Source organism: Mercenaria mercenaria, chromosome 7 (genome assembly GCF_021730395.1).
Source record: "Mercenaria mercenaria strain notata chromosome 7, MADL_Memer_1, whole genome shotgun sequence".
In the NCBI taxonomy this organism is placed as follows: domain Eukaryota; kingdom Metazoa; phylum Mollusca; class Bivalvia; order Venerida; family Veneridae; genus Mercenaria; species Mercenaria mercenaria.
In genome coordinates, this window is record NC_069367.1 from 15549998 (window position 1) to 15566256 (window position 16259).

Genomic DNA, 16259 nt, shown 5'->3' on the forward strand with positions numbered 1-16259 from the left:
CAGCTCCTATAGGACGGAATGGGATAACGGTAGGCCTACAGTGGATAATATTATAGGAATATGACTGAATAAGGTGCTATGTAGCATAAAAGAAAATGAAAAACACGGGTATGGTGGAAATAGTATATTTATATTTTACGGCCCTCTTGTAATTAAACACATTAAGCTTCACCCCTATGACACGTTACATGCAAAGTCCATATACATGACGTTATAGTAGTGCGAAAATGAAATAACGTTTAGAACGGAGTATGCAGCCCGTTGAAAAAAAAGGGGTAGATGTAAAATGAATATTACTAGATAATATTTTATTTTTAAATAGTACATTAATAAAGTTTTACGTAACTAAGTCCTCTGTAGTGTAGCGGATGGTATGATGGCCTTCCAATCCGGAAACCAGAGCTCGAATCCGATGTGAAACATGATTTTTTTTTTTATAACAACGCTTTTCTATCAGTCTGTTTAGTACTTGCTCTTGATACAACTCCTCTTCTGTTTTAATTATTACTATTAATATCTGAATTAAGGTATCCGACCGATCAACATATAGGCAATATTTCCTTGCCTTATGACCCTATGTCTTTTGGTATCATTTGAAAGAGTTGTGTCTGCTGAACAAGAATTATTGGATAAGATGACCATAAATAATTATGCAAGGATCATTACAGTCATGTTTTCTGACTGCGAAATGATATAACTTACACTGTAATAACTGGATTTCTGTTGACGTTTCATTGACGACTATATTTAGTAAAAAAATCTGTAACATATGATGGTCATGTGATTTACATTTCTATGTTTTCTTTTTTCAGTCAGATGTTACTAAAATTATATAAGCTTACCAGGCATCAATATTTGATATATTCTAAAAGCACTGATAACCTACGCATCTTCATCAAAATCCAAAAACGTTTTGGTGTTCTCACCTTTTTGTTATAAATATATCACAGCACCAAGTTCTTTATGAATGTGTAGGTACACATTCTCAGGATAGTTTGTGGAGTGGCATTATAGAGCATGCTCATCTGGAATGGGTGGGGGTTGTATTCCCCGGAATAATTTCTAATAGTAATTGAAGAAAACGTCTGGTACATTTGGAGTTATATTAATCTTGCCCATTCTGAATTTATTTACACATGTTCTATGAGAAAATGCAATGATTTGTTTGCTTCATTACAGAGGAAGAAACACTACAACTGTGTTGTGTGTAACAAACGAACCAAACCAAAGGAAAGACGCATTATAAACAAAGATGTGAAGAAATACCTCAGAAAGGCATTATTTATCGAGCTCAGTTCAGAAAAAGATATCATATGCAACAAATGTAAACACAAGTATTACAGGTATGATATATGTACAAAGTCTAAGCAAAACAATAGCAAGAGAGATTCTCAATCTACCAGGGATGCAGATTTTCACCCAACCGCTTCAAATTCATCTGTTCCTGCAGCTAGTCCACCTTCGATAAAGTTAAATATACCATCTACACCAAAAACACATGCACGGTGTTTGGCATGCAAGAAACCAGGACCTAAACTTATAGTTATTTCGGCACCTGCCCGATTTGCTGCATTTCTTCATCCGATGATAATGTTATAATTCCTGCTGGAGCAAGATGCTGTCCAAGTCACATTGAAGAAAAAACATGTATGCTTAGACCAGAGTGTTTACGAAATATACCAGTTACAGAGCAATCGTTTATGAATAGAACAACTATTCTGAATTTACTGAAGCAAATGAGAGAAATGTGCTGTAAGAAACAAAACATATTGGACTTTGACAATATAAAGGATGAAGAAATGAGAAATCTAACTGGACTTAGTCTCGAACAGTTCAATGATTTATTCTCACACATAAAGGACAAAGTAAAAGCTACACCGGCACGGACAAGTCGGACATCGGTAGGGCTGCTTTTATTAAAACTACGGTCCGGAATGTCTAATAAATTGTTAGCAACACTTTTCAGGGTAAGTAAATCAAGTGTGCGACGGGCTATTAGGACTGTAAGGCAAGCACTGATGAGGAGTTTTGTCCCTTTGTATCTTGGACTTGAAAGTATCACTAGAAATACTATTATTTCACAGCATACAAGACCTCTTGCAAAACACTTATTTGGTGCTGAAGAAGATGAGATGATTCTGGTTTTGTACATTTATATACAAAAATAACAATAACGAGATTATTGCCTAGCAATGTTCATAATCTCCACATTTTCAAATACTTATGAACTAGGTTTCATAAAAAATATCTGGTTTATTAAAAGATCTGACAGAATCCGCCTGTTGGGACGAACGGATGGACAGACAGACAGACGGGCGAACGGACTTTAAGTGGACACAATAAAATGTGCATATTTTATATCATACTTTATGAAACGTCTGTTATACTAAGGATCCAAAATTGTCATTTTTTAAAATATATTCTTGTCGTACCAACTAGATTTTTCTGACATAGCAACAAAACTGATATAAAACGACGTGCAAAATCCTCTCACGGTCTTTCATAATCGTACCAAGTTCTGTCAAATACCTTGCGTACTATTTTTTTTAATTAGTTACATGATTCGAACATTTTTGTCATAGTTTAAAACTATTTTTTTGCCATAGAAAGCAACATTAAACATACTCTTTAACATTTCGCAGGATTCAGATTTGTTGAACGAACATCATTGGAAGAACAGACGGAGAGACAGAAAGCAAAGATGGATTTATGTAAGTTTTTGTAGTCAACTGAATGAAACAGAAGTGTTTTACTTGCATTATAATTATTATTATGTAACACAACGCCCAATCTCAATTAAATCTGAGAATATCGTTATGATAATATTTAGAAGGATTTGAATTTTGTGTCCTCTATTCCAAAAATGCATCCCTAGCTTCCATTATTAAAGTCTGTCTCATCTAATTTTGGACCTCCGATCATTTATTTACACTATATGTGAAATTGTAAAATAATGACGTCGTTGACTAGGCATGTTTTTCTTTTTCTTTTGAAAAAATACAAAGCGAAGTTAAACATCCAAGATTTTGTTGCTGTTTTTTTTTTCTTCAATAGACACGTTGTAAAATAACCTGAGGTCGATTCCAAGATGGCAGCGTCTGTACAAACGTCATATAGGGGTTTGCTCAAAGTTGGCGATATCTGATCTACTTGACATGGAAAATTAAAACAAACCTCATCCAAAACCTTGTAGGATTTACTTGCGCGGTAGGCTCTGAATTAACATTTCACTTTTTATTATGCAGTTATTTCCGTTTCAGGTTTTTCAGCCATAGATAATAGAGGTGAGGGCAGTAGTGACACGCATCATTTTATAAAATGCAAAAAATCAGCGAATTCTGAATATTCATTTAAAAAAAGCATTTCAATCGAAAATTGTGGGATTATTTGGTCACAACATACGTAAACAATTTCAAATCACATACAGTGTAAATAAATGATCGGAGGTCCAAAATTAGGTGAGACAGACTTTAATAATGGAAGATGGAATAGAGGATACAAAATTTTCGGATGATGGATTTTTCATGTGAAGATTCTGTCGGACGTCGATTTGAAGGTTAAAGGAATAGTATCCTGAATATTGCAGGATCATTTCGTGCAAAGTAGGCCTAATTTTCATTTTTGTTTGTAGATTCTATTTCAAACTCAATGTGTTACGGAAGGAAAAATAGCTAAGTGTAGAAAAATAAGTGTGAAACGTTCCCGAGACATAGCACGTGAAATTCCCCGTAAATCTCCAAAATAGAGAATATTTGGCGATGGCGACCTGAAATAAACAACGAATTTCCATAGAAAAAATGAAATTCAGTCGCACGGGAAAACCAGACAATTGTTGCAAAAATCCTTGAAATTCCCAAGGGTGATTTTTATAATCCACAAAACATGTTTTAATTTATTTGATCCCGTTCCATTCCTTCATATCAGCCGGAAGTTGAGGTCCAAAATTAGGTGAGGCAACTTTATAAACACAATGTTTGGATTAATATTGCATATATAAAATTCTCCAGTTGTTGATTGTTTATAACGTCTATAAATATAATAAAGTATTCAATTTCAATTTTGATAACATTTTGTTTCGATGTAAGTAATTCCGAAGAAAGCACGGCAACAACTTTTTTTAATTGGGTCCGTATAATAACGGACCTTATATTAAAATATTTTACACATTGGACAGGAAAAGATCGTTTTGACTTTTAACCTTCAAATGTGGCATTGACCTTTGAGCTAGGGGCATAACAAATTGTCTCAAAATGGGGAACATTCCTGTCAAGAAATATTTAAATCCCTTAATAGATGAAAGAGTTATAAAACAAACAGGAAAACAACTATTGACCTTCGCCTGTGACCTTGACCTCTGAGTTAGGGATATGGGTGTTGCACTGTCTCATTATTGGGAACATTTGTGTCAAGTATCATATGGACCGGACTGGAAAAAATCCCTATTGACCTTAAAATGTGACCCTGACCTTTGACATAGGGGTCTGAATGTTGCGCATGACACATCATCTTATATGGGGAACATTTTTGCCAAGTAATATTAAAATCCCTTTATGAATTACTGGGTTTTAGACAGCACAGGAAAAGAAGAGCTCTCTTGACTTTTGACCTACAGTTGTGATAGGACCTTTGAGATAGGAGTCCAAGTTTTGCCCATGACATGTCATCTCATCCAAGGGAATATTTGTGCCAACTGATATTTAAATCCTGTTTTGCATGACAAAGTTATGGACCAAACGAAAAAAAATCCCTTGATGGATGACAGAGTTCTGGACCGGACACAAAACAGACCCTATTTTATGCCATGGTAATATTTTGACTGCCAAGTGTGACTTGACCTTTGATAGGCCATGTTTTGCACGTGACACACATCTGATTATGGTGAATATATATGCCAATTAATATTATAATCCCTTGATGGATGACAAGTTCTGGACGGACACAAAAAGACCTATTTATTCGGGTAGTATGACGCTGTTGACTTCCTTTAAGATACGGGTCTGATAGTGGTGCATGACACATCATCTTATTATGGAATACATTTGTGCCAAGTAATATTACTATATAAATCCTTACATGGAATGTTGACTTACAGACAGGACAGGAAAAATACTATTGACCGTTGACGTCCAATGGTGACCTTGACCTTTGAGCTAAGGCTCTGGGTTTTGCGCATGACATATCGTCTTATCATGGGGAACATTTGTGCCAAATAATACTAAAATCCCTTGCTGAATGACAGAAATATGGACCAGACACGAAATTGCGGGCAGATGGAGGACGGAAAAGTGCATTCCTATAGTCCCCAAAACTCGTTTTCAACCAGTAGGGGACTAATAACGTGATCAGCAAGTGGCTGATCAATATATCTGTATCTAATATTTGTCAACTTATAGCCATTGGTTGGGGTCAACATTAAAGTTCTGAACAAAGAGCAAAGGCAGTTTCTGTAGTTTAAAGACCAAGTAGGAAGTGGTTGATGAGGTGTATAACCAGGTGTTGTAAAATACACTTATACAGCCTTGGGAGAGAGTCTGCCTTAGGTGTGAGAAGTCACCAGTTTAGGCCAGGAATATTTTCAGCCAGTTTCATTGGCACCCAGAATGAATAACCCTTAAGTAAATATTACTAGGCATTCCAAAGACGTTTTACTTTATAGAATTCAAGGACAGTTTCTACAATGGAGGGGAGTAACCAGGTAAAGATGCAGTTGCACTGCTATGTTGCTCGCTTTTAAAGCAACAGGGTAGTGTCAGTCTCATGTGTGTTAAGTACATGGTTCAAGTCACCAGTCAGACCTGACATATCTTCATTCATTTTCAGGTATAACATAACAGTAATGATTTACTGATTAATCAGAGCTGATGAATTCTGAATTAATGGTCCATGATGTGATCGTCAGTGTAAGTTTTCAACACTGACTAATTTTAACATCCTAAAAATGCTCTAAAATAAGCAAACTCTAGTATACTAAATTGCCTCTTTTAAATGTAAATGTGCAGTAAAACGATTCCTACTAGGGATCTGCCAATGTTCTGAACATTTCTAAAAATAATGGGAATCAAGTTTTAGCCAGAATTGATATATCTGATTATACGTTATTCAATGATAAGGTATTTCTTGTACAGACAGATCAGTGTATACATTTTGGCCGATGCCCAACTTTATAAGGCAGTCTGAAAGGCAGCTATATCCCCTGCCGCTGTTATGGATAGTGAAAGGGTTGATGGTATTGGGTGGAAGCATTGACGTTGTTAAGTGTATTTTATAGTCCATGGAAAATCTTTCAAGAGGTTTAGGAGATACACAGCATACACAAAATGTTACGGGTGGACAGAAGGACAGACATAGACCATTCTTAAAAACCCCCACCACCTGTGGCAGGGGATTAACAAAACCGGAACAAAACAGAAGGCAAGATTGCATTACATATTTTTATTGATTTGATTAATAGAATCAATTATAATTCTTGGTCCTGTATACATGTAGCAGGTAATGTTTGCTATAGAGGCTACAGTATATAAAAACAGTAACAAACAAATGTAAGAAAAAATCCCATCCAGTCACAATCATGCTGATTTTTGAGATCAGGCAGACAAAATCCCCCTTTTAGCTTTTGTAATTAAAAAAGAAACATGAAAAGTTTATACAATGTAAATATTTCTTTTATTATTACATATTACTAAGTTTATACATGTATTTGCCAAACTTGTTGGAAATCTGTATAAATTATTAAAATTCATGGTCTGATGAGTGACTACAAAAATGAGCATGAATACTTATCCAATGGGATTTTGTCTAAGTACTGTGAGAAACAGTACATAACACATAAAATCTTTATCAAACAAACAGACATTATTGGTGTTAGTTCCACATGATTTAACACTACAAAAAACACTTCATATATAACTCCAGTGAATGCATCTGTATAGACAGTATTACCTTATCACTATAAACTACTGTATCATTCAACAAAACAAACAACGGGAAACAATGAAACAAGAAAGTCTCTAACCTTTTCCTAGCCGCACACAGGACTTGAAATGAAAAAAACAAAAAAAAACAAAAACAAATACCTGCTGTTTAAAAACCAAACAAAAGACAAAATTTCTGCTTAAATCTACACATCAGAGCAGCATTTGAAACAATAATACATTTTTGGGTGTTCTGTTTTCCTTCCTTTTCCAGTATGAACTAATTATCAATGTACATGAAAATACAAATTTTAAGATTTTCTAGTCCTACACTGTACTGACTGTCACAAGTTTTGTAAGAACATAACAAGAGGCCAACATGGGTATTGACTCTATTTGACCAACATTTCTAGCTTTTTTGGTGGAGGAAGACCATTGGTGCTTCACGCACGAGAGGGCACCTGGGTAGAACCTTCAATAAACAAGCTGTATGGATTCCTCATACCAAGAATTCTACACCCTAGTGAGGATTTGAACCACATCGGTGAGTGGCAAGTGATTTGAAGTCAGCAATCTTAACAGAGAGGACCAGCTAAGTAACAATCTGGTGAAGTTTCAGTACATTTGGCATTGGGTCAAAGGTTACACCGGATCATGGACAACTTATGATTGCATAGCCAGTGAGCTAACAAAATGTATATCATTGTTTAGTGACAAGATATTACAAAGGAGGAGCTGTGGTGAAATAATTAACAGCATGTGTGCAGACCTCATTCAAATACATTCATACAGGATAGAACAGAAATCCAAGAAAGTATATATTACATTTTAAAGAGTAAAGACAAATATATGTGTTGAAACAAAACCTCACTGTTATATTTATCAATAGTAGGCAAGTTGTGTCTTGGAGGATTTCTTTTGACAGTATTAAAGTGGGTATACTTTTGCAGTAAACAGGCCTTTTTTCCATCATTTTGCGAATGCCACCAACATTGGCGGAATTGGGAAAATGCTCTCTGAAATTGTCATAATTGGGATAAATTGAAAATTACCATAATCTGTATAAAGGTACTTTTTGTGTGTAATATTTCCAAATGTGGGATTGCATTTTGGTAATTGTTCAACAGTATATTATATGTGTTGTTTAAGGAATGAAAATAAACAGAATCTGATGAAGTAGCTAAACTATTGTAAAGCAGCAGAACACCGAAAGTTAACAATCATTTGGGAATTTTAAATTCAGAATTGGGAAAAAAATAAATATTTTTTTTGCTTTAGGACTGCCTCCTTTTATCAGAGGTAGATTTATAGAGGAAAAAGCCCTGGTAAAACAATAGAAAACAAACAAACAAATTTCTATCTTAAATCTGTATGAAGTATATGCCTTTCTAATGTTAGAAATAAACAAAGAAAATCTCAGTTTTCATTTAACACAGAAAAACAAATAAACTAAATACATACACCCTATAGCTACCCTACAATAAAGCTAATACTTTGGTAACAATTTATATATTGCTTAGTTCATCACAAAGCCTCTTTTTTGACAAATAATACATCGTCATAATTCTACCCACAGGACGTGGATGCCCCCGCTGTGTGATGTTAGGACAAAAATGTGTGGGTCCTTTGAGAAAGTGGCATTCTGCCAATAGAACATTTAGACTGAACCACTAGTAAGACCTTGACCTATGAGCTTAGGATCAAAGTGTTACAAGGGTCATGTCATCTTGTTATAGTGAACAAGAGGGTCATGATGACCCTGGATCGCTCACCAGAGTAATATGAGCTACATGTTTCAAATGTCAGACTGATGATTTTTGGAAATTTTTTGGAAGATTTTCCAATGTACAATCAAGTAACCCCTGGGGTGGGGCCAATTTGAACAAAGTTTGTAGAAGTCTATTAGGCAATGTTACATATCAAATATCTAAGATCTAGGCCTTCTGGTTTATTTTTAGCAAATTTATGAAGATTTCCCTATGTACAATCAAGTAACCCCTGGGGCTGGGTCAATTTGACCCAGGGGGGTCAAGATTTGAAAAAAAATTGTAGAGGTCCATTAGGCAATGCTACATGTCAAATATCTAAGCTTTAGGCCTTCTGGTTTATTTTTAGAACATTTTGAAGATTTTTCTATGTACAATCAAGTAACCCCATGGGGCGGGGTCAATTTGACCCTGGGGGTCATGGTTTGAACAAATTTTGTAGAAGTCTGCTAGGCAATGCTACATATCAAGTATCTAAGATCTAGGCCTTCTGGTTTATTTTAAGAAAATTTTTGAAGATTTTCCTATATAAAATCAAATGACCCCTGGGGCGGGGGTCAATTTTAACCCCGGGGGTCATGATTTGAACAAATTTTGTAGAGGTCCACTAGGCAATGCTATATGTCAAATATCTAAGCTCTAGGCCTTCTGGTTTATTTTTAGAAAATTTTGAAGATTTTTCTATATACAATCAAGTAACCCCATGGGACGGGGTCAATTTGACCCTCGGGGTCATGATTTGAACAAATTTTGCAGAAGTCTACTAGGCAATGCTACATGTCAAATATCTAAGATCTAGGCCTTCTGGTTTATTTTTAGAAATTTTTTTGAAGATTTTCCTATATAAAATCAAGTGACCCCTGGGGCGGGGTCAATTTTCACCCCGGGGGTCATGATTTGAACAAATTTTGTAGAGGTCCACAAGGCGATGCTACATGTCAAATATCTAACCTCTAGGCCTTCTGGTTTATTTTTTAATTTTTTTTGAAGATTTTCCTATAGAAATCTATGTAAAATCAAATGACCCCTGGGGCGGGGTCATGATTTGAACAATTTTCGTAGAGGTCCACTAGGCAATGCTACATGTCAAATAACTAAGCTCTAGGGCTTCTGGTTTCTGAGAAGATTTTTTTAGATTTTCCTATGTAAAATCAAGTGACCCCTGGGTCATGATTTGAACAAATTTGGTAGAGGTCCACTAGGCAATGCTTCGCACCAAATATCTAAGCTCTAGGGCTTCTGGTTTTTGAGAAGAAGACTTTTAAAGTTTTTCCTTTCGGTTGCCATGGCAACCAGAGTTCTGCATGGAATTCAATTCTTTGAATAATTTTTGTAGAGCTTTGCCCAAGGAACATTCCTGTAAAGTTTGGATGAAATTGGCCTAGCGGTTTATGAGGAGATGTCGTTTAAAGTAAAAGTTTACGGACGGACAACAGACAGTGAACGATCAGAATAGCTCACCCTGAGCCTTTGGCTCTGGTGAGCTAATAAAAACCACATAAGAACAATTATCATCAAAAATTGGACTTTAAAAAGACACATTGTCTTGTCATGCTGAATGTTTGTACCAACTTATTCAACTATCCATCTATGCACACAAAAATTAAGACTGGTAAAAAGACAAAAAAGAAAATTCTTTGACCTCTTATTGCCTTGACCTTTGAGCTAGGGTGACACGTCATCCTCCAGCTCTGGCAATTTCTGTCAAAGTAATTTAAACATCAATTAATCATACAGAAGTTATAGACTGGATAAAATCTTTGACCTTAAGGTGTAATTTTGACCTTTGACTAGAGGTCTAGATTTTGCACATAAAACATTATCTAGTTATTGGGCTCATACATTTATACATAAGTTACATACTAAACACTAAACATAAAGTAAAATCTCTCACACAGAAGTGACCATGACCTTTGAGATTGTGTTTTGGGTACTGCATGCAACATATCACCATGTCATATTGAAGATATGAGCCAAGTTATTTGAATATCCACGCATGCACAAAAAATGACCTTAACTCTTTCACCTACAAGTGTGACAAGCTAGGGGTTTGGGTTTAGTACCCAACATATCATCTTGTTATGTTAAGTCATGTTAAGTCATTGGTGTCCAGACAGGGTTTTCCAAACATTCGCATGCAACACACACAGACAGGGGCAATACTCATTTTTAATGGAGGCAGTATAAAAATTCATAAGCAGGGAGGGAAATTACCGGAATTCATTCCTGGACTAAAATACATCTACAAAATAAAGTTTTTTTTATGATCAACAAACAATTAATGAATGACAGACACAATCATGTCAAACATATTTTATGTACTGTGGTACAAACATTTAGCCCTGTCTGTAAAACCTGTCAGAATTAGTGATCACTTCCTTATTTAGATACTAGTCAATTTACATAATTTCAATTTTTTTCTCAGTATAATAAATTCATATGTTTCAAATCAAAATTGCATTGCAATTTTCATGCCAAGTTGAATAAATCCATCAAACACAATTTACTCTATAAAGGAATACAGTGCTGATGTCCAAATGTTTTATGTTTTAAAAGCGTATAAAATTCATATGACTTCCACTTTATTACAAATCCCAAGATTTCCCTGAAAAGCATTAAGTAAAGTTGTAAATAAAATAAGAAATATATCTCAAAAAAAAGTGAAAATTACTGACTTTATAATGATTAGACTAAATAAAATAATAAAATATTGTACAAGATTATATATACTATTCTTTAATTTAATACATTCACTAACATAACTTCTAAATGGAGATCAAATCTTTCAGAAATGCTTTCAGTTTCAATATGAAACACCAATTCATATTAAAAAGAGAAATATATATAACCAATAATTCCAAAAAAAATGTATTTTATATATTAAAATTGAAAGGTACATATGTATGTATACAGAAGACACAGTGATCATATTTATTAACCCTTAGCCTGCTGGTGGCAAGTGATTCTGCCTTTGCGACCAGTGCAGACCAAGATCAGCCTGCACATCTGTGTAGTCTTATTATGGTCTGCACTGTTTGCTATTCAGTCAGTAAATTTTCAGTGAATACCCCTTCAAATAATAAATGGTACTGCCCAAACTGAATGATGGACCAGTCCATTATAGAAATTTAGCAAAATAAAGGTTAATCAAATGTTCCAGTGAGTCTGTAGCTCAGACTCTGAAATGCAATTTTTTTTTTACTCACTCTGTTAAATAACAGAAGCAAAGATTTTTTTATGAAACTTTGTGTGAACTTTATTGTTTTTTCAGCTGTAAGTACAATTATATTTAATATGCAAAATTTCAGGAGAAAAGATGAATTATAAACAAATTCAGGTGAGTACAACAGTAACTGTTGACAGTCCTATGTATAAGACCATTTCAGAATTTCGAAATTAAGGAATAACAACCCAGCACATTCTTCAAACAAAAACTGTGAACAAAAAAAATAACCCTACTTTAATACAAAATAATAAAATACAGTTTAGCAAATAAATCTTGGAAGCAAAATATCTCATTTATCTATATAACTGCAAAACTATGAACACAAGTAAGTATATATAAATATAATGCAACGTCCCAAATCACTAATTTCCTTACTTCTATTGCATGTGCTTTAGCCCAGCTCAGTGAGCACTTACTCTAAGTAAGTACTATGTTTCTTCCATTCTTCTGCTTTTATTACACCTTCACGTAACTTAACAAATAACTATAATACCTTAGCACAGCTGTAATCATACCGGTACACAGGAAAATATAAGAAAATATATGATTTGGGATATTCTATGTAATCTGTAACAAATCACAAATATGTTGCATAAAAACATGTTATCTATATAAAAAAAATAAAAACATTCATCCAGTATCTTAACCAAGGTCATTCTGCCTAATTCAACTCACCTAAATGTAAAATTAAATCTGAATATCCTAATACTTATTCTCATGATAAAGCTTATGACATCATGTCTAAGTTTATAACTGTAGTTCGTAACTATTCTACGGCCATACTAAATACTTCAGTGTATCACTGCTAAATGTCACAAATTATGGCTGCTCAACTACCATAGATTACGACTGCTATGATGTCACAATCTATGACTGCTATGAGAATATGTTTTATGACTGCTATGATGTCATTCTTTATGACTGCTTTGATGTCATTATTTTAACAGCTGTGAGTATATGGTCTATAACTGTTTTGATGTCACAATTTATGAGGATAAGGTTTATGACTGCTTTGATGTCACAATTTATGAGGATAAGATTTATGACTGCTTTGATGTCACAATTTATGAGGATAACATTTATGACTGCTTTGATGTCACTATTTACAAGGATAAGGTTTAGGACTGCTTTGATGTCACAATTTATGAGGATAACATTTATGACTGCTTTAAGGTCACAATTTATGAGGATAAGGTTTATGACTACTTTGATGTCACAATTTATGAGGATAACGTTTATGACTGCTTTAAGGTCACAATTTATGAGTATAACGTTTATGACTACTTTGATGTCACAATTTATGAGGATAACGTTTATGACTGCTTTGATGTCACAATTTATGAGGATAAGGTTTATGACTGCTACAATTTTCCGAGTGAATGATTGTAGTACTATACACTGTCAAGAATAATGACAGAAAATACTACCCTAGTGAGTAACTTTCTCATTGCCTGTATAAATAGTAAGGCAGTGTTTTCTGTCATTCCAAGCAGCAGCAGGACTTCAGTGGCATACATTTTGCCTGTGTGATGAATTGAATTAAACACCTTACTTTTTTGCTTGTGATTCTGTTCCAGTTGATACTTTGACTTAAATGCTATTTTTGCTTTTTTAGAAATAACTGGCAACAGTTGTAACAAGTAGTGCAAAACATGATGTTTTTACCCCAACCCCTTCCTAATTTTGTTTTTTGTTCGGTTTAACATCGCACAGACACAGTTATAGGTCATATGGCAACTTCCCAGCTTTGATGGTGGAGGAAGACCCCAGGTGCCCCTCTGTGCACCCAGGTAGAACCATCTACCTTCCGATAACCAGCTGTATGGCTTCCTCACATGAAGAATTCAATGCCCCAAGTGAGGCTCGTACGCACATCAAGTGAAGTCAGTGACCTTAACCACTCAGCCATATAGGCCCCTAACCCCTTCCTAAGGTAAACTAAAATAAACAGAATGAAAATACAGCAAAACACTTTGATTTAGGGTCTACTTAAAAAAAAAAAAAAAAAAAAAGTATTTTGCCAGCATCAGTCTGAATAGATCTTGTTTGATTTTGTCTATGATCAAACTAGTTATCAAAATAGACAGAGATAGGTTACGGCAAGACAGACAAAGCTCAATCACAATAGTTCCATACCCTTACATTAGGTCATAAACTTCTGTATACATGAACTTAAATTAATCAAAATATATATTCCTTATGCCTTAGCTTAAAACAGAAACTAAGTTTAGATTTATTTCAACCATAATATCACTTCTGTTTATTTACATTTAACACATTGACAAAGAAAATTACACTTCATTTTACTGACAATATTTTGCATGACAATATGACAACTTGTTTGAAACACATCAAAAATCAGCAACATGAAAAACAAGAGCTCCGCAAAACGGGGCAATATACGCCCAGCTTTAAATAAGTGGTTGCAGACTGGAGTGGATGGGGGTTCTGTGCAGCTGTGGTGAAACAATACTAAGGCACAAGAAAGTTTTATTTTGTGTGTTGGGAGGGGGTGAATTGGGGATTGAGTGGGAGAGTAATCAGATTTTAGCAATTTGCACTTTGTCTCATCACCACTTACCTGTATTTCAAGTTTCAAGTTAATACCTTGAATAATTTTGAAGTTATGCTCCAGACTCGAAATATAATGGACAGATTAGACCTCTGTGCATTATTTGTGACTTTAACCTTTAACCTACCGGCCAGTTCATGCACTATGCAACCTACCAATAAGTCAAGTTTAAAGTAATACCTTGAATGCTTTTTATATTACTCTCTGGACATGAAATATGACAGACAGACAAACAGACTGATGCAACATCACATAATATGTCCCATTTTTCCAAAACAGACATATAAAAACATATTATCACTTGTCAATGGCTGCCATACTTTTGCAGTAACTCTTTAAAGTCAGCAAAGTTCTCCATATACAAGTTACTTCCCTTCATATATATTATCCAAAGACAGTTAAAAGCTCTGTATTTTCTTTCTCTTTTGATTTCTGGTAAACCAAACACCATACTGGAAGACGAATGTCACAGAAAACAGGTACTCACTCAAATAGCAAAACCATACTTATTCTTATAAACACCCCACTGATACTTTTTTTCATTTTCGCCATGAATTGACGCCTCTTACCACTGGAAAATGTATCCAATCAACACCAGTCCTTTAAAGTAATTCTTCTGTCTATTGAAATATTCATCATGAAGAACCATGTTCTTATACACCCTACATAAAACACTCAATATAACTGGCTATCAGGTATATGTCTGCATATGCACAACATTTGCGATGTTATCAAATTTAATAATCTTCCACCATTTACTTAATACCCCAGTCACACATACGGCGCGGAAAGCTACGTCTAGCCACGGATAAAAACGTAGTAATCCGTATCGACCCGTACTGAAACGTACCCGAGACGTACCTTAATGTAGTAAGCCGTATCAATTCGTACGGCTCAGGTACGGATCGATACGGGTTACTACGTTTCTATCCATAGCTCGACATAGCTATTTGCGCCGTATGTGTGACTGTGGTATAAGAAACAAATGCTCAGTTAAATTTTTACAGGCTGTTATATATCAATACTCATAATTCATGTATTCATGAAAAATGGCCACCTGTGGGGTGAATATTATAATAAATATGGTATTTTACGGTACTCAATACACCCAACTAACAGGCACCCACTGCGGCGTTGAACAAACAGTGTCAATGGCATCCTCAAGTTGTATAATTGTCTCTGATATATCATTGTTAACTATTTTAAAATCAAAATAATGTCCATAGGCTTTTTCTAAAAGTTCACTTTCTTTGGCAAGCCTTTCTAAACTCCCATCCTGAAATGGAAAGTTTGTCTAATATAAATTATAGTAGATAAGGCATCAACAAAGTTTGGTTATTAAAATTTAAAAACAAGAGCTGTCACCTTAGGATGACACATGCCCCTGATGGCACTTTGAATGAATAGTTATGGCTGATGTTAGAGTTTAGGACCTTTGACCTACGGACCTGGGTCTTGCGCGTGACACGTCGTCTTACTGTGCCACACATTCATGCGTAGTTATTTTAAAATCCATGCATGAATGACAAAGATATGGACCGGTCACGCCCATCAATGCACTATCATGAAATATGACCTTTAACGTCTAAGTGTGACCTTGACCTTTGAGCTACAGACCTGGGTCTTGCGCGCGACACATCGTCTTACTGTGGTACACATTCATGCACAATAATTTTAAAATCCATGCATGAATGACAAAGATATGGACAGGACACGCCCAACTATCATGAAAAATGACCTTTAACGTCTAAGTGTGACCTTGACCTTTGAGCTACGGACCTGGG

The 16259-nt window shown here is 35.0% G+C and overlaps 1 protein-coding gene across 11 annotated transcripts in view; it reads right to left on the reverse strand.

Annotated features, from left to right (window-relative positions):
• Positions 1-10768: 10768 nt before the first annotated feature.
• Positions 10769-16259, reverse strand: part of LOC123556030 (peripheral plasma membrane protein CASK-like) — a 286974-nt gene continuing 281483 nt past the window's right edge. For all 11 annotated transcript variants that reach the window (XM_053547676.1, XM_053547672.1, XM_053547675.1 and 8 more), the window contains one exon: positions 10769-15751. In XM_053547676.1, coding sequence (XP_053403651.1) covers positions 15575-15751 — 177 coding nt within the window. In that variant the 3' untranslated portion in view covers positions 10769-15574. The remainder of the gene's footprint in view (positions 15752-16259) is intronic.